Consider the following 17,990-nt stretch of genomic DNA (forward strand, 5'->3'; position numbering starts at 1 on the left):
GGCCTGATTTTTCAAAATTTGCCATTTTTAAACAGCACATACAACAAACAACATCAGTGTTGTTACATGTTAGATTGTAATTGAGGGATAGTCATGTATTACCATCTCAGAACAAACTTTTTTAAAATTTTAATGAGAAAAAAAGGCTTTGTTGTTTCAAAAGCTTACACAATTCAGATACTGAACATCAATTCTTTGAAAAATTTCAACAGGAATTCAAGGCAAAAATTCTGTAAGAATTTTAATAGAATACTTTCCTAAGCAAAACTTACTATAGAACATGCAAATGAAGTTAATAATTTACAATACATTCTGCACTGATAGCAGAGTAACAAAAGTAGCAATTGAAGATTCTAGCATTTACACAAAAAGTGACAGCATCTTCCATAAATAATTAGAGCTTTACTGATGATAGTGTCAGTGTTAAGTTTCCATTGCTTATCAAGCTAAAGTGATTAATTCCAGCACCACACTTAAAGCTATGTAGACTTCAACATCACTTCTATGTAAATTTCAGAAGTAAATTTACATTTTTCTGCACAATCTCAGACATGAGAGTAAAAACTTAAAAAAATAGGCCCTTTTTAAATAGGTAAATTGACTAAAGTGCAGAAAGGAAGAAAAAAGGTAGCAAAATAAGCAGGATCTCAGCACAAGTGACTTGTGTCAGTGTAATTCTGAAAAGTTCTCCCGTCGAAGTTTATTATGTGTTCATTTTGCAAGAGCTGCAGCCTAAGTGTATTGCAAAAAAAAAAAAAAAAAAAAAAAAAAAAAAAAAAAAAAAACAAAGAAAAAGAAAAATTTATGAGTCTGAATTGTTAATTTTATGTCTCATTTCATTGAAGAGGCACTAAAAGCTATCTTGAAATCAGAAAACTGTCCTCCAAGGACTGCTATAAACAATTTCAGCAATAAAGCAATAGCAGCTTTTCAAATCCCAAGAGCAGTTCTTTAACAATTAGTAACTAGTTACGACATTACACTAAAATAGAACTCAAATATATTCCTGCCTTTGTCCAAAAATAAAAGAAATATACCATCAGGCAATACAGATGTATCACCAGTTTCAATATAGCACATACTGTGACAAAGTGTCAAAAAAGAATTGGGTGTAGGTAACCTAACACACTACACTACTCCTCATGTTACTGAAAAAGTTTAAGGCATACAAACAAGACTTTCTGCACTTCCTTTTATTTTCAAGCAAAGTTGGAGATGAGAGAATTTCACTAAAATCCACTTGGTAAAATGCTAATCTCATAAATTCATAGTTGTACTGATTCGTCAATTAAGGATGACTATTATTAAAGGGGTGGTGGTGGGGAAAGTTTTATCTTTTTGTTTGGCTATCCCCTTGGTGCTCCCTGAGGAGGGCTAATATTTTAATCTGGCCCATAAACAAACAGAATATAAAGAAAATAGCAGTTAACAGCCAAAGACTGACAACAGCAGCTGAGTAACATAGATTTTCTCTTTTGTGTTTCGAAAGAGCTCAATTCTGCTGGATTATTGAACATTTAACTGCAGGAATGCCCAACAATCTGTGGCAGAATATCCTGGCTGGCACTTAAATGAACATAACAGTTTAAAGAACCCAGTTACCATGTGCAGAGTGCTGCAATTTAGGTTGCTAACAGTCCACAGTTTGCCCAAAAGGATGTGGTACTTCAAACCAAACCAAATCAAACCAAAACACCCTTTAAATATTCTAAGTGAAGGAGCCACTAGCGTTAAAAAGGCAGATTAAGAAAGGCGTATTTCAGATTTGTGCTACCTATATATAAGAATACTTTCAAAAACTTGAGACTTTTGGAAAGACTGCATCCTCTAACCCCTAGAGAGGACAGATAATTGCTTTCTGTGGAAACACTACAAACACTGAGAGCAGAACAGGGGAAAAGTAGCATAGACTTGAAGGAATTCAATAGGGAAGGAAAATAAAAGCAGCACCCTTAAACCAAAACATGTTTGAAAATTTTCTGCTGAGCCCATACCACAGAAGAACTTCTGGTAGTCTTTACTTTTACTGTTAAAAAAGTATACAGAAGAAAGGAATTCATTAAAATCATGCTTTCTAGTTAAGCTGATATTCCCTCTGACAACATTTCTTCCTGCTTCTGATATACTGTAGTGTTACTTTATTACTATTGCTCCATTATAAATCAAATCAGTGATTATCAGAAATGTGGCATTCACACTGATTTTTTTTACTGGCATGCAAGACTACAATATTACACATCAACAGTGGAGAACTTTAAAATGTCATCAACATATCACGTTCTTGTACACTAGTGTAGAATGGCCTCCCAAAAATGAAGGAATGTAGACCTGGTTTAATCTTCTCAGCAAAAGCCATTATTATATTAAGATCGCCCTCTGCTGTTAGGTCAAGGTCTATCTTTAAGCTACGAAGAGACTTAAAAGGTTTTTTTCCTTTTTGCCTGCAAGAAAGAGAAAAAGATTTTTGAAGCCTGGATAATGTAAAAGAGAACAAAGTTTCCAAGAGTCTGTTTTTTGTTATCTATTGACTTACGTGTCATCCTCTATGTATTTTATTAAAGTTAAGGCTTTTCTGTGAAGCACTAGCAGAAATTGTGCAAGGAAAGTACTCCTCAGAGACAAGCCTGGTTTCAGGTGAAAGATCTGTTAAAAATTACACCAGAAAATTAGTTGAACATAGAAATTCACAAATCATTTTAGGAATGTAACAAATCCTTTTATACCAAAGCAAATATATTAACAGTGGATTCATAGATAGAATACATTCTTAGCTCTCTAGCTGCACAGATGTAGTAAATTAAGCTGTTTCATAATTTATTAGGATTAATTTATATTTTCCTTTTAAAATTATTTGAAAAGAATCTCTGGTATCTTTTCCAATATTGTAATTCCAGACATTGTTGTATAGTAATAGAAAATGTGCTTTGGTTTTCCTACATAATAAGTAGGACTTCATAGTATTATCTTAATATTCAAATTAAGTATTTTCAAAGATTTTCTGTGTTACCAACATGAAAATTTTAAATGATCATCTAAAATCATTGTGAGATGATCATCACTGTTAGATGTCTTCTCCCTAGCTATGTAAAAAAGAATCACAAAACCAATGTGTAAAGGAGCTACCTGACAAGGAAACATCTATTTGTGTTAAATTATTTATTACTAGAGCCCAAAGTATTGATTTTTAACTCTTCTTCTTTCTGAAAAAACAACCATTACCTGATCCAGGAAGGCTTTTACCAATGTATCTCGATGCAGGATATCCTGAAAGACATTTCTACAGCAATGAAAGCAAACAAACATGTGAGGTAATGCCATCAAGAGACACTAAACACTTCTGTACAAGGAGAGCATTATTGCTTATGGTCTAGCAGAAAATTAAGTGAACCCAAGTTTTGTGAATTATTGCCCTGCGATTTCTAAAGGTAATACAGAATTTTTATGCCAAACTTTCACATGAATTGAACCAAAACCAGGAAAGCCGTTGGGTCCTGTCAAATACACTTAGCTGTTATATATTCCCATTTAATACCAGGCAATAAAATGAACAAAATACTGTCAGAATTGTTACTGAAAATGAATTTCAGTAACATTTAATTCAGCAAGACTAGAGCCAGAACCAGTAAATTCCAAAAGAGGAACAGCAACAACCACAGTTGAACTGGCTTCTTAAAAGAAAAAGCGCCCATCCTGTACTTTATTAGAAAGCTTTACACTACTATTCTCTCAACCCAAATCATAGAGTATCATAGATTTGGCAAGGTTGGAAAGCACCTCTGGAGATCATCTAGTCCACCCCTCAAATGATTGGCCCGTATGGGGATTGAACCCACAACCTTGGCATTATGAGCACCACGCTCTAACCAACTGAGCTAAACGAAATCAAGTAAGTTTAAGAGTTAAAGTACATACAAATCAGGTGTGAAACTCTCATCTGTGTGGATAATAGGATCCTGAGACATCTCTTCATCTGAATTAGCTCTCCAAAATGCTGTCAACTCAGATCTCATATATCGTCGTTGGTTATAGATGTGTTCATGACAAGGTGGCATCTGTTTCACTGTATTGACATCTACATCTATATGTGTAGTAGGATATGGAGCATACATTACTTGACGGAAGGGCAACACAAAGCTTCCGGTTGCATCCTGTTATAGTGAAAAGAAATCAGTCTCCTAGTTATTCTTTTGTAGAAAGCAAAGCTATAATGTAATCAAACAATGTTAAAACATTATTCCTGCAGTTTAAGTGCCATTTGTTTAGACATACTTCATTTGAGAAAACTGGTAGCAATAAGCCCAGTAAAATGCCCTACAATAATGAATGATTCCCTTATTATAAGATTGATGGACTGTTCTTTTTTGGTTTTGCTATAACACAAAAACTCAGTGCCTTTTGGGATCCATCCTAGCCCTAATTAGGCAAAAGAATATTATTGTACCCCAGATTGTAGGAACAACCAGGAGAAAGTACTGCATGAAGTAAATGCCTCATAGAGAAGAATAGTTTGGAATTTTAACGTGCACATAGTTATGGGCGTATCTATAGCACTGGAGAGGAATGAAGGAAAGACAACATATTTCTTTACAAAGCAGTGTGTGCATGTGTGTGCAAATCAGATATGCACACACATAAACACATAGTAAAGAATGTTCTTAAATTATTGGAAAGCAAAAAGGGTATTTCATTATTGTTTACACACTCTAATACAGGAACAGCTACAAATAATTGGAAATAATTGGAAATATTGGAGAATAAAATTTGCCTAATAAACTTACTTTGAGTAATCCTTGAACAAAAAGTCCTGACTCATACTTGAAAGAAGACTCATTTCTACAGAGTCTGGAACATTTCCGTTCTGAAGGCGTAAGAAACAGACACAATGTTCTCACAATCTGCATTATAAAAAAAGAGTTTTGTAAAGACAGGAAAACTTAAAAGACTAAGTTGATCCTGATAAACAATATTTGACCCTGAAAAATAATTTGACTAGAATGTACTAAGTATTTCAAATGCTAGATGAAAAAGTTCATCACACTTATTAGAAGACTCAGAAATAGAATAACATGAGAGAACAATGACACACTTAAATTATAAAGGCATAAGCTGTATTATTCCACTTTCCTGTTAAATAAGTAAAACTCCACACCTTCTGCCAAAGCTCACCTTTTAGCCAACTACATAGAACAAATCACTTCGGCATTCTCTTAGCTCTTCCTATTACTTAAAAATGAATTATAATGATTACTTTCCTGGACCATTTAGGCCTGTTATTTTATTTACTGTAAGTTGAAACACTGATTATTGTCACCAGTAAGGTACAGCTTTTTTTTTTTTCTTTCAAATAAACATCTATGCTTATTATGTTTCCTCAACAATTTTTCCTCGAGCTCTCCACTAAAAGCTAAAACAGTATTTCATTATTGTTTGCATACTCTTATACAGCAACAGCTACGAATAATTTTCTTCAAATACTAACATAAACTCCATTGTACAACAGTGGAGTATTACAGTCTTAACTCGCAGTTCCTTATCTGTCCTGGCAATGATCCATCGTTGGTCTATATCTTTTACGCAATCTAACACAATGGAGTCCTAATTTCTGACTTACGCTCTTCCCACTTCACCAGGATGCAACAGATGGGTATTTTGTTACCAAGAAAGCTGAACTATGCCATGAAGAAAGCAGTTTGTTTAAAACAACCTGTATCATGACACAAAGAGCATAGTAATAATAAGGACTCATGTAGGATTTGTGAAATTTTGCCCTGGATATATCTAGAGACTCTCATTCTTCTAGACATTTTTTTTTCCAAAATATTCGGAACTTTGCTTACCAATACATCTTTTTAAACACTCCTAACTATTTATACTTTTAACACCTCCTATGCATCTTACATGACTAAAAAAATACTTATTAATTCCAGATTTGAACTAAGAATTGAGAATTTTCTTTTCTCCGATTCCCTATGGCTCATGATTAGAATGTCATTATTCATTTGATCAGAAGTGCTTTACCATTACTCTCAATACACACGAAACAATTCTTTTCTTTCCATTTTTTTAAAAACATCATGAAATGCTTATCTCAATACATAGATTTACTGAAGAAGTCTTGCTTTCTTCTGAATCTTTTAGAAAAGAATATATTGCAGTGCAGCTAATATATAAATTATAGCTATAAAATGAATTATAACATATTCAATAGGCCTAGTATTCTTAATTTTTATTTAATGTTGAAGCAATACACAAACAGTTACGTTTATGAATATATCAGAAAAGGAGATCAGCACCAAAGATTAAAATGAGAAGTCTTTCTAAAAGAAAGGCTTCAATCTTGCAAAATAAACTAGAACTCAACAATCGGTACATCATAACTAAAAATATGATCAGACAGAAAACCTCAGTAGAGAGGAATATTTTCTATCACTAAATGAAATTATCTGACTATACTGCTTCTCCACATGTATACTCCAGGAGCCTTGTCATCATCTGAGAACATGAAAATATTGATGTTATATTGCCCAGAGCAAAACTGACAGCAATACCAGTGTACTCGTTAAATGCAATGGTACCTAACACCAAAAGGTTCTAGGATCATATGTTTTTATGAAGCCCTTCTTTCCATTCCCAGTTGCAGGGATACTCTGAATCAAATAACATTATTAGAGGACTACACTGTGAGCAAAGAGAGGTAATTTATTAAGGAAATTCCATCTGCTCTGGAAAAAAACATTTCTTCCATGATTTCTCTCTGCATATTAACTGAAGATTAACTTTTTAGTATATTTGTTAGAAGAGACAGAATAACAGTCTAATTAAATGCAAGTCAAAGGAAATTCCTTCTGAATGAAAGACTTATATACTCCATATATCGTAAATAAATAAGCTTTAAGAAATATTTCAGTGTATTGTAAACACAGATGTGTTTCTTCCAAGAACTGTTCTCAATTTATTTGATTTATATATAATCAAATATATAATAAAAAATCTGCGTATGAAAACGTATTTGGAAAATTCTGAATAAGAAAAACCTCCTCCTCTGATTCCTCCTTCAAACACTCTGTAAGCTTAAAATAAGCATCGAAGAATTCTCTGTATTTGCACAAAAATACTACAGGAAAAACAGAGTAGATAATTTCACACTGGTTCAGGTTAAGCATTTGGTAACAGATTTAGAAGAAAAGTTAAAAAAAAAAAAAAAGAAACGGAGAAAGGGATGTCTCACAAAAACATAGTAATTTTATTGTTCTGAAATCAGAGCCTCCAAATGTGACTTTCTGATCACACATTTTACTTTCCCCTGTTAAGAGACGCACCTAATGCTGCCCATCTTTTTCTAGACCTGGAGGCTCCCTAACATAATGCTAGAGGTCAGTGTCAGATTTAAACTGGCTCCAGTAATCATGCTGAAATACTGTGTATTTTGTTGCCACAGGGCTCAGCTTTAGGGGTTTGTATCTGTGGTTTGCAACTTTCTGGCTCTTCAGAAAAGTTGAGTCAAACTTAACTTAAGATCTATCAATTAAACTGCACAGTTATTACTAAAACTACAAAAATTAGTTTTAAATAAGTTGAAGATAAAGAGGTAGCACAAACAGCTATGCAGACAAAAATCTTGGAATTGATGGTAATGGTGTAAGATCCTAGTAAGCTTGCACATTCTGAGGTATGTGTGTGTGTGATTACCGATGCATAACAGCTTTCAGGTTTCATGAAACATAAGCAATTCATGATGTAGAAGTATATTTAGATACAATTACACACAAATTTACACACAGCAAAATTATGCAGATACTCATTTCTTAAAGAGCATGGAGAACACCCATTCACATAGCTGAACTGAGCAGTCACTTCAGAATGGTTCTGTTTATATCTATAGCTAACAAATTTGATTTTAAAATCTTCAACTCATTTATTAGTCATTTATATACAGTATGAATAAAATTAAATATATTGGCTTGCTTAAAGTTGCCAAAATACAATTGATAAGCCACTTCTCAAGCAGAGTTATGAACTACTAGTACAATCAACTAAAGGAAGATAACTAGACAAGGATATTCCCTCTTTCTTCAACCTCAGATATGTTCTCAGGCAACCCTTGCTGCAAATGACACACTAACACTCTAATCAGCATTCAAGTTCAGTTTGTTAGGAAGTGCCTTACCTTATTAACTTTTTCTGCACTGCTTCCTACAACTACAGAACAACCACAGGTCTGCAGATGTGAGCTAATTGCACTGCAAATAAAAATAAAAAATAAGTTAATATACTTATTCAGGATTTTAAAATATAACCATTACCATGATTCTAAAAGAAGAATTAAGATCCTCTACAACGTTTGGATTTTAGTAATACCGACATTTCTGTAGATTCAGCAATATCTACATTTTAAGTACGATGGATAGAAAGACAGGTAGATAGAACCTCTAAATACCACTTACAGTACTAACCAAAATTGTCTATTACTACTAACTGTATTATAGCATCATTATAAAATAATTCATTTAAAATAACAGAACACATTAATAATGAAAGGTTTGAAAGCATCTTGAAATGATGACCTCTTCCACGGTGGTCCTCATTTTCCAGAACTGAGAGGCAGAAACCATTTTTGGGACACTTGGTAGGTAAAGTGCACTACTCTTCTAACTACATAGGCAACAGCACTTCACAGGCTTGAGCTTCTCAGTACACAATGCCACACTGGGAATTGGATGGTGTTGTCTTGTGAGTTGCCAGCGGCACAGTTCTGATTTAGTTACTCCCAAGTTTGGAGGCTGCAACAAGTATACTTGTGCGAACCTTGATAACTCCTAGCCTGCTCTTAAAGAGACTTCTGTTGAGGTTTCATTGTCACTATTTACAACTTTCTCAAACCAACATCTGCCACAGAGCTTCAAAAGTTAGCTACTCTTGTAATGAAAAACCTTTTTCCAACATCTGTGAATACATGGAAGTATCTGAACTGAAGGATTGATTGTATTGTCCTTAACCAGCTCTAATAAAGCCTTTCAACTAGTTAGGACTATAATAGCTATGCTGAGATTCTCAAGTCCTACAGGTGGATATATTACTATTTAGGTTACTAAGTATTTCTGAAATAGCTAGACTCAAAGCTATCTGCATACAGATTATTTTCTCATTTTGTGTAATTCATTTTTTTTTCAATGAAGAATAGAAATCCACACCAACACTACATTAGACTTGAAACCTGAACCAGATGAGCTGATAAGCTCCACTATGCCCCAGGAAGCAGTTTTAAATAGAGCAGCACAGGAAGCTTAATTGAACCTTCATCCTTGAAGACAGAATTCATCAGATCATTCGTTACATCAGTCATGTCACTTCTGTTCATTCCCCAGATCAGTCACGTCACTTCTGTTCAAAAACCCTGCCATTACTTGGCCAACAGCTGTATAAAAGTGTAAGGCCTTGCTATTATTAGCAGTAACTTTAAGAAAGCTATGAAAGGAGGAAAGGGCGGCATGCAGAAAATCATGTAACAAGGAAGTATGCAAAACACCACTCCAGGTAACTGTAGAGATACACCACTAAAACATATACAATGACCTCGATTTTGGGGGGGTTACTATGCAATGCTAAACATCTGCAGCGCTGTTCATTTGGCTGTTGTCAACAGCATGTAATAATAGGTATGTTCTAAACAAGGCTGCTGATGTTTGGGCCCTTTAGACAAATAACCAAATTATTCTTCTCCCTGAAAATTTTATCCAGGCAAGAGAAGCAGCAGCAAGAAGTCCATTATCTGCTTCTGATAAAAGAGTAATTCATCATTATATAATTAATGACTCTAGTTGCTTGCCATAATCCATCCAACAATATTCATTACTTTTTACAGATTGCTAGCCATATAGGACTAAAAACACAAAGAGAACCCAAGTTCTCTATAAAACTAAATATGTAATTGTAAAAAACTAGTAAATTTAACATATGAATCTGTGTAACACTGAAAGAATATGTGATACTATATAAAGAGATTACAAATTCTTTGGAGCTAAGCATTACAGAAATAAATGCAGTTCTAGGGGAGATATTGAAAAAGGTAACAGATGATCAATTAAAATCCATGAAATATGCTTCCCACAGGAGACTAGGTTGCTCTGACTTACAACTATTTCTAGTTATACATTAAAAACAGGAGAATAAAAAAAATATGTAACATAATAATGAATGTCCTAGATGTCATACCTGCAGTGACTTCTATTCATCGTAACACAACCTGATACTTGGTATTTCATAAAGATGCAAGACTTTGATTTGTATCAAAGAAATATAATACTTGGTATCTAAGGAAACAACTCTGTGACAAGAAACAGCTGCAGCTATTAGCTCAGGGCCATTATTTTAAAAAAAGAAACAAATTTTACAGCATTTTACACATAAAAATCTCTAAAAATCTAATATATGTCATTTTTCCCCTCTATAAAGAAAATTAATCTAACACACACTCACATGCACACATATTTATAGATATGCACATAGATAAGTCTAAGTCATTTTACTACAGCATAAATCAAAATCGAATTTCATACTTCAGGAGAAAGCCTTCATGGCAACTATCCCCAATGTCATCATCATTTAGCACTGTATCACTTATCTGAAATGCAAGTAAACATAAACAACAGTTAGACAAGGATGTGTGACATTATTAATTCATTTTTGGTTTTAATCATAGATGTCGACTGTTTAGGATCTGTTCTGCTTAGGATTTGCATAAACTAAGTTATAACACAGCCAGAAAACCAGATCTTGAAAAAGGTCACATGGCATCAGCCAAAGGATATTGAGAGAATGAAAAAAATCACTGGATCATTAAATTTGTTTCTCCGTTATGACAGTTAGATTGCACCTAATTTATTTTTCTAATGCCTTGTCCAGAATACCTAAAACTAGTTTAAGTTAAATTGCTTCCACTTCTTTCATGACAACATTAAACCACACTGAAACAGGTATCAACATTAAACCCGGTTACCTCTTCATTTATTTTGTTCCGCATGAACAGCCTTTCCCCTTCTCTTTAAAAATGGTATCATTCGTAGCTAATTTTGCTAACTGCTGAGCAAAAATCCACTGCTAGTACTTAAACCATCCCATATATGATTAAGTAGAGCTTGATGTCAAATACTTAAACTGTACAAGAAGTTATCACAGCTGTGTAGGGATTTTTTTTCCTGTCAAAGAGAGCCTCAAATGAGAATGGCAAAATCACTTTTCTCATTCAGAATGCAATAAACATAAGGACTTACATCTATTTCTTCTGAAACACTGTGTGATTTCATAGAGGAAAGGAGTTCCATTACAGGAATAACTTCTCCTGTCAGCATTGGAATGATGCTCTGGCCCTGTGGAATAAATAACATGTTTCAAGTAAAAGCACATAATGTAGTACAGGAAGTTACCAGGGACAAACTTGCAAGGCAAGAACAGGCAGAACATCTTTAGCTTTCTATTGTTTGGAAGTGTTGTGCAGGAATTAACTGATACATAGATTTCTTTGACTTTGTTCATCAGCAATTATGAACTGGAAAAAAGCAGTTCATTTTTCATAAAGACATGTATAACTTATTTCCAGGGTCCTATGCTAATCCATCAGATCAGTTTGATTGACCAAGACAGAATATATTTGGAATAATACAATTTATTCATACTATATCACATGCAACTACGTTAAGCATTACAGATCCAAACTATAATGTTTCAACAGTGATAGGAAAACAGTACCAGGCTTATTAACATAGGAAGTCATTTCTCTTGTTCTTTCACACAAAACCTCAAGTCATACTTTCGTGTTTACAGTTTTAGAAACCAAATTCTCTTCAGAGTCTCATCCATCAAGTCTACAACCACATTCCAACAAGTCTCTGTACATCTCTATAACTTGAAAAGGTAATGACTTAATGAAAAACTACTGTTGAGGGGAAGAGAACATAAATCTGTGGAAGCTACTACCCTTAAGGAACTTGAATTTCAAATACAAAATTTCCCTCTTCTGAAAGGTAATATTCTTCATATATTTCCATTTTACACATAAAGTGATGCAATATTTTTTCCTTCAATTTGTTCACAGCTTCCATCATACTATCTTCAGTAAGTTTGCCTCACGCGCATGGCAGGTCATCAGCCAGTCCAAAATATCTTCCTGGATGCCAGAAATGAGAAGCAGCACGGAGTTCTACAGTTACTAGATGAGTCAAACAGTTTTGTGATGGTGTGCCACGTGCATCAACCAGATGCAGGTCTTACCTGATCCTCCATTCTCTCCGTGCCTTCCAAGACAATCTTCTGGAAATGTTCTTGCCTCTCCTGAGCAAGAGAAGCAGTTAAATATAAAAGCTCTGGCATTTGTCTATACATGTATGCACGCAACAGTCAAATGACAAAATCTCTTCCCTGGAGAGTCATGCTTCTTAGATTCAAATTCTGATGTTCAAGTCTTTCTTTTACAGAGTTGACATAAGTAGGAAGTGACGTCATTGTAAACAGATCAATGCTTCCTGGTCTGCTCCCCACCAAACCTCTTATGAGTTTGAGCAGGAGTAGCAGAAAAGGGAGAATGGATGACAATGACAACAGATTAATAGTTCCTTTGTTACAGACCAAGAAAATGACAGATGATCAGGAGATTAAGGTGCAGATTCCACTTTATGCACTTTTATTTTCAAATGGATAATGTACAGACTGATGGTTCCTGATGAAACAAGAGAAAATGAGATCTCCAGAATAAGGAAAACTATTGGTTTGGGGAGGGGAGGAAAGACAGAATTATTTCCACATCTTGAGACACCGACAAGTCTTCAAAACATGTCCACCATTTTAAAATCAACCATAGGAAACACGAAACCTCAAAGTACATAAAACACTCACTGTGTAAGAGTTTGGACTAGGCTCTCAAAACAGACTCACCTGCAGCTCAGTAGCAAACAGCATTCAAAATGTAACTTACAATAGAATCTAGTTATTATTCACAATGAATTATTTGTCTTAATTACTTGATCAATCACTTCAAGATGCAAAAATAAAAGACATTGAAAGAACTAATGGTATCTTTTGCTAGATGCTGAGAAGATCTGGTTATCCTCCTCTGACTGAGCTACTCTAAGTCCATCACATGGAATTGCGTAGAGTTTACCCAGCCTCTTTGGAGCAGATGAATAAAAGGCAAGCTATATATTAAATTGCCCTCAAACGGTTCTGAGACTTGTCTAATAATCTGAAAGCAGTGCTTGTGAAAGACAACACAGACACTATGCAGATTCCTTCATGAAATCTCCATCATGACTTTGGCATCAGTGTCATAAGGCTTCCTTGACAACGAACATTCTTTGCTTTAAACAAGTCAGTCTTCATGAAGATGAGGCTGAGCACCGTAAGCTACCTGTTTTTAGAAACAGAGCTGATTTGAATTATTAGGTAAACAACTGAAAAATGAAATCTGAACGAGAAAAAGGGATTTCTAACCCCATATAGTAGACTCGTTCACAGTTGCTTCTCTTTGCCAGTCTGAACATTGCTCCACATTTCTACTAGTCCTGAGTTCAGGTTTCTTCTCTTCTAAAGTCTGGTTGGAACTGTTGTCCATCCCTCAATAGAACTCATGAGAACTGATAACCACAGCCACCATTATAAATGCTGGAACAGATACACATTTCTTTGAGATATGAATTCAGCTTCACTTGTTCTGGTGTAGTCATGCTTGCTGATTGAAAATTGGAAACTGTAGTATTTGTGCAAGTCTTAAAATACTACTCATGCCTAAACTTTAATCTAAATTTTTAATATATTTTTCTCTCTTCTGGGTTAGGCTAAGACTCTGCAGATAAACTTAGAAACACTTTTGACCTTCCTCAAAAACTCAACAATGGTTAACTTTCTTACTGAACATCACTCTCTTGACTAACCAAGCTGGACAATCTACTCAAGAATAGTTGAAAAATAAATTAGTAACTTCACGACTGATTTCAGAGAATACAAGCAGAAAACATTTTCCATCATTGTCAATGCAATGCAAAGGCCATTTCTACTGCAGAAACAAACAGACGTGGATTAAGATTCAAAAAGAGGAAAGACTGTAGTTAACAATGATGCACAATGCTTAATTTGACCATTCTATGTTAGGACCCTGCAGAGAGCCCTAAATGACAAAGAAACTATGTAATAAGGGGTACGAGCATTCCTTTATGTCAAAAGCACTAATGTCCAGGGAAGTATTGACTTTTAGAAGACTAGATTAGGAACACAACATTTATTTTCCTACTCTACTGAAAATGAATGTTTAAATCCTATCTTTCCTTTGAAAAATAAACATCAGAGGTAACAAGAGTGGCTGTGAAAGGGGACAGAGACATCACCAAGCCATACAACAAAACACACTGGTCTTTGTTACTGTAACAAAAAGGAAATTACAATTAAAAATTTAACAGCGAATTATACTTTTGGAATCTTATTCAGATTAGAGTACCTAAAAATGAAGTTTAAAATATGTTGACCAGAAGTCTCAAAACAGGAATAAAAACTTCATCAGGCAATCACACATTACCACAGACATTACATCTGACATGCAATCTATTTCTTTTAGATAATTTGAATTACACAATTTTAAAAGAAGTTTATTACTAGAATACTGTATGTTTTTAACAAAATACATAATAATTTCCATTAAATTATGAAAAATTGGTAATGAACTCAAAGGCACAATTCTTCAAAAATAATTTAACGGTTTCTTTTTTCAGATTTCAAAGCAGTAGTATTTGGACTAAAGGAGATACATTTTCTTGTCTGTCCCAAAGTCGAACACTCTGCAAGCTGTCTTGCAAAAATTGTTTGTCAATATCCTTTTTTGAGAAATAATACGGTGACTACTGTATGCAGAAAGTTAACTTAAAATTATTCCAATAGTTTCCCTTTTTATACATGAACAGTGAAAACAATGATCTGAAAGACAGTGATTTTACAATTCCACCTAAATAAACACTTTAGTTATAAGAGTTAATGCAGTAATTTCATTAAACTCAGGGAGACAGCGAACACTGCATAGGACACCTGTTTTAACTAGATGAACTGGCACATGCTCATATAATCCTATATATAACAATAAATCACATGGCTAAAAATTCAGCTTTGAATTTGCTGACTTATGGACAAATTTCTACCTTCAAAATCAAACACATGCAGAAAGATCAATTTCCTCCGAGTTTCTGTGTTTGGGTTGTTACATAAGCAGCATCACAAATCTTAATCTTTTGCTATTGCTCAACACAACTCAGACAAGTGCTTTTAGTAGTGTACAGCAAACCTACCTTATGCATCCATATTCTTCCTTTCCTTATAATATGTGTTAACCTGTCCACACACACTCTGTGAAGAGGCAGGTAGAAGCCAAGTTCACTTTGTGGAAGTATAATTGACAGTCCATAAGTGCTTCTGTCTCCATTCCAGTTTCCATCAAAGATTAATGAAACAATGATTACTCTTTTCTCTGCTAAGACAAAAAACTTCACATCTATTGCACCGCTTTCTGCATTCCGAAGTATCTCTCCATTCAGGGTGTGGTTAGCAAGAAAAGTTATTTCACCGTCACTGAGAAGTACCTGTTCGGTCTTTGGGGCCCAGATGTGTCGCACTCTGGGGCCAAGAATATTGTCCCAGTAAGCAAAAGTGGCAGCTAATAAAGGCGACTCTCCATTCAAGGATATCTCTGTTTTTGCAACCGCGGGAGATGGTGGAGGACAAAGAGCCGACATACCTGTTTCTTTTCTATCATATCACTGAGATGCTTATGTTGCCTAAAAGAAAGTTTTAGCAGCAAAAAAAAGGAGAAAATTAGAGTAGCATTCACTATTATATTATTTTCTTCTACTTCCAAATCAGACTTCAAGATACCCATGGCTCTGACTTCTACGACTTCTACTCTTTGAATTTCATTCTAGTCTTCATGCTAGAAGGAAATTTATGTGCATACCTTCCACCTAACAAAATGGTATGCTTTACAAACATTAGTCAATCAAACTTCAAATGCCTGCACAACATTCAACTAGTTTTTAAGAAAACTGACACATGATAATCATCTCCTTTACTTTAAAGCAGCATGCATGTTCAGGCCATTTCCAACAACCCTGCATTTTCCCAATTTTGAATTTTGATGGAGTTGCAACAGGAAGTTCCACCTTTGCCAAAAGGCATGTAACAGCAACAGTTATGCAACCCAGACGTATTAAATCAGAGTTGTACCAAAAATCTTAACCCAGAATAAAGAGATATAAACATTAAAATGCATTTAGCTTGGCTTAACTTTGAGAGACCAAAACTAAGTTTGTTTGTTTATGCTTGCACATAAGACTGCTTTGCACATAAGACTGCTTTGCACTGCAGCAAAGGGGGAAAAAAGGCAAAATCGAAGTAGTAGTAGTTGTTTACGGTCAGACCTCTAGCATAGTTTTTGTTTTATATACCTCAATGCCTTTTCAGCTCCCCAGTAAAATTGTCCAACTGCTTCTCCTTAGAGCAGCGGAGCAAAGCAGCTGCCTGTTTACTTTTCAGGCCTCATTTAAGGACGTTAGGCCACTCTTCTACAGCGTAAGGCAACCTGGGCTGGCAGAGGGGAGCCACGCGCTGGGATTAAAATGCAACCTGACAGTTTCAAGGAGGGGGGCGGGGGGAGGAGACGAAGCAGAAACATCCCGGCGTATTTAGGGCCACGGGCAGACGAGAAACGTCCCCTTACCACAGCTCTTCCCGAACGAGCTACCGAGAGCTAGGGCTGCTGCGATGCCAGACGCCTTCCCGGAGGTCAAACAACCGCCACCTAAGCCTGAGACCGGCGTATTCAGCGCGGCCCGGACCCGACTTCCCCCTCGGAAACTACCCAGCCCTCGGCAAACGGGTGGGCGGCGAGCTACGGCACCCGGCAGCTCTGCAAGCGAAAGGCGGCACCGTCAGCGCCGGGACTCAACCCCTCCCCGCCCCCTTGGCGCCCCTCACACAGCAAGGGAATCCGAGGCCCCGCGCGCGCGCGCCGCCTCACCTGCGCACCCGCACTACCGGCCGCCCCCGGCGCGGACGCCGCGCATGCGCACAGTCTCTTCTCCCCCACCCCCGCACAACAGCCGGCCTCAGCGCCGCTGCTGCGCATGCGCTGCTGGGCGGCGGCGGCGGTGGGGTCTGTGCGTGCCGCCGCGGTAGCGGGCGGCGCGTCCTGCACGGAGCTGAGGGGAGCAGTTGAGCGGTGCAGTTGCTTCCAGCCGTCCCCGGAAGGGCTGTTTCGGCTGCTCCCTTCTCCCGGGGAGGCAGACGAGCGTGGCTGCAAGACCGCACCGCCGCTGAGCCTGGGCGGGCCGGATTGTGCGGTGCCGTCCCCTGCGCGAACGTGCGCGCGCACCGCGCAGAGCGGCCCGCGGGGGGGGAGTGGAGGTGGGCGCAGCTCTGTGTCTGCGGCGTCGTTTTACTAATCGTCGATGTTATTCTCTTTTTTAGCCTAATCAAAACATGAAGTTCATAATACTAGAACTACTTCAGTGTCCAAACAAACTGTATGCGAAACAGGATCTTTTTTTTCAAACTGCTTTATGTTTCTCAGGTGCCTTTTCATCTTGTGACTAAAGTGACCCAGTCTGGAAAAACCCACCCTAATCACTTAAAGGCCTTTGTTTTATTTGCAGTCCGAACAAGATAAAGAAGCTTACCCTTTAAACTTAGTAGTTTAAAGAAGCTGATAGGCATACCCTATTCCTTTAAACTCTCTCGCCTTGTGATCCTTGAGTTGTACCCTCTCAGCCCAACCACAAAAATCACCTTCTTTGAAAGTGTTTAATGCCAGGCAATTAAGGAGAGTTACAACATCCTGGGGTAAACCTCTCTTCCTATACCATGCAAAGACGAAAATTTTAAAGATTAGCTTTCAGGCACATTGTATTACTTTTAATAATGATGTTTAAAACATACACTGAATGTTTGGTACACCCATTGTATCT

At 36.4% G+C, this 17,990-nt stretch overlaps 1 protein-coding gene across 7 annotated transcripts in view; it reads right to left on the reverse strand.

Moving 5' to 3' along the window:
- Positions 1–215: 215 nt before the first annotated feature.
- Positions 216–17,990, reverse strand: part of C9orf72 (C9orf72-SMCR8 complex subunit) — a 73,925-nt gene continuing 56,150 nt past the window's right edge. The window contains exons 1-12 of one of the 7 annotated variants that reach the window (XM_062599383.1): positions 16,745–16,891; positions 15,321–15,806; positions 12,268–12,327; positions 11,271–11,366; positions 10,557–10,621; positions 8,168–8,240; positions 4,779–4,895; positions 3,913–4,148; positions 3,220–3,277; positions 2,534–2,643; positions 2,329–2,441; positions 216–732 (exon numbers count right to left, since the gene is read on the reverse strand). In XM_062599383.1, coding sequence (XP_062455367.1) covers positions 704–732; positions 2,329–2,441; positions 2,534–2,643; positions 3,220–3,277; positions 3,913–4,148; positions 4,779–4,895; positions 8,168–8,240; positions 10,557–10,621; positions 11,271–11,366; positions 12,268–12,327; positions 15,321–15,764 — 1,401 coding nt within the window. In that variant the 5' untranslated portion in view covers positions 15,765–15,806; positions 16,745–16,891 and the 3' untranslated portion in view covers positions 216–703. Of the gene's footprint in view, positions 733–2,186; positions 2,442–2,533; positions 2,644–3,219; positions 3,278–3,912; positions 4,149–4,778; positions 4,896–8,167; positions 8,241–10,556; positions 10,622–11,270; positions 11,367–12,267; positions 12,328–15,320; positions 15,807–16,744; positions 16,892–17,044; positions 17,090–17,990 lie in introns of those variants that run through there. The other 6 variants (XM_062599381.1, XM_062599386.1, XM_062599380.1 and 3 more) reach the window with 6 other exon arrangements.

This window comes from Rhea pennata, chromosome Z (assembly GCF_028389875.1).
Source record: "Rhea pennata isolate bPtePen1 chromosome Z, bPtePen1.pri, whole genome shotgun sequence".
In the NCBI taxonomy this organism is placed as follows: Eukaryota; Metazoa; Chordata; class Aves; order Rheiformes; family Rheidae; genus Rhea; species Rhea pennata.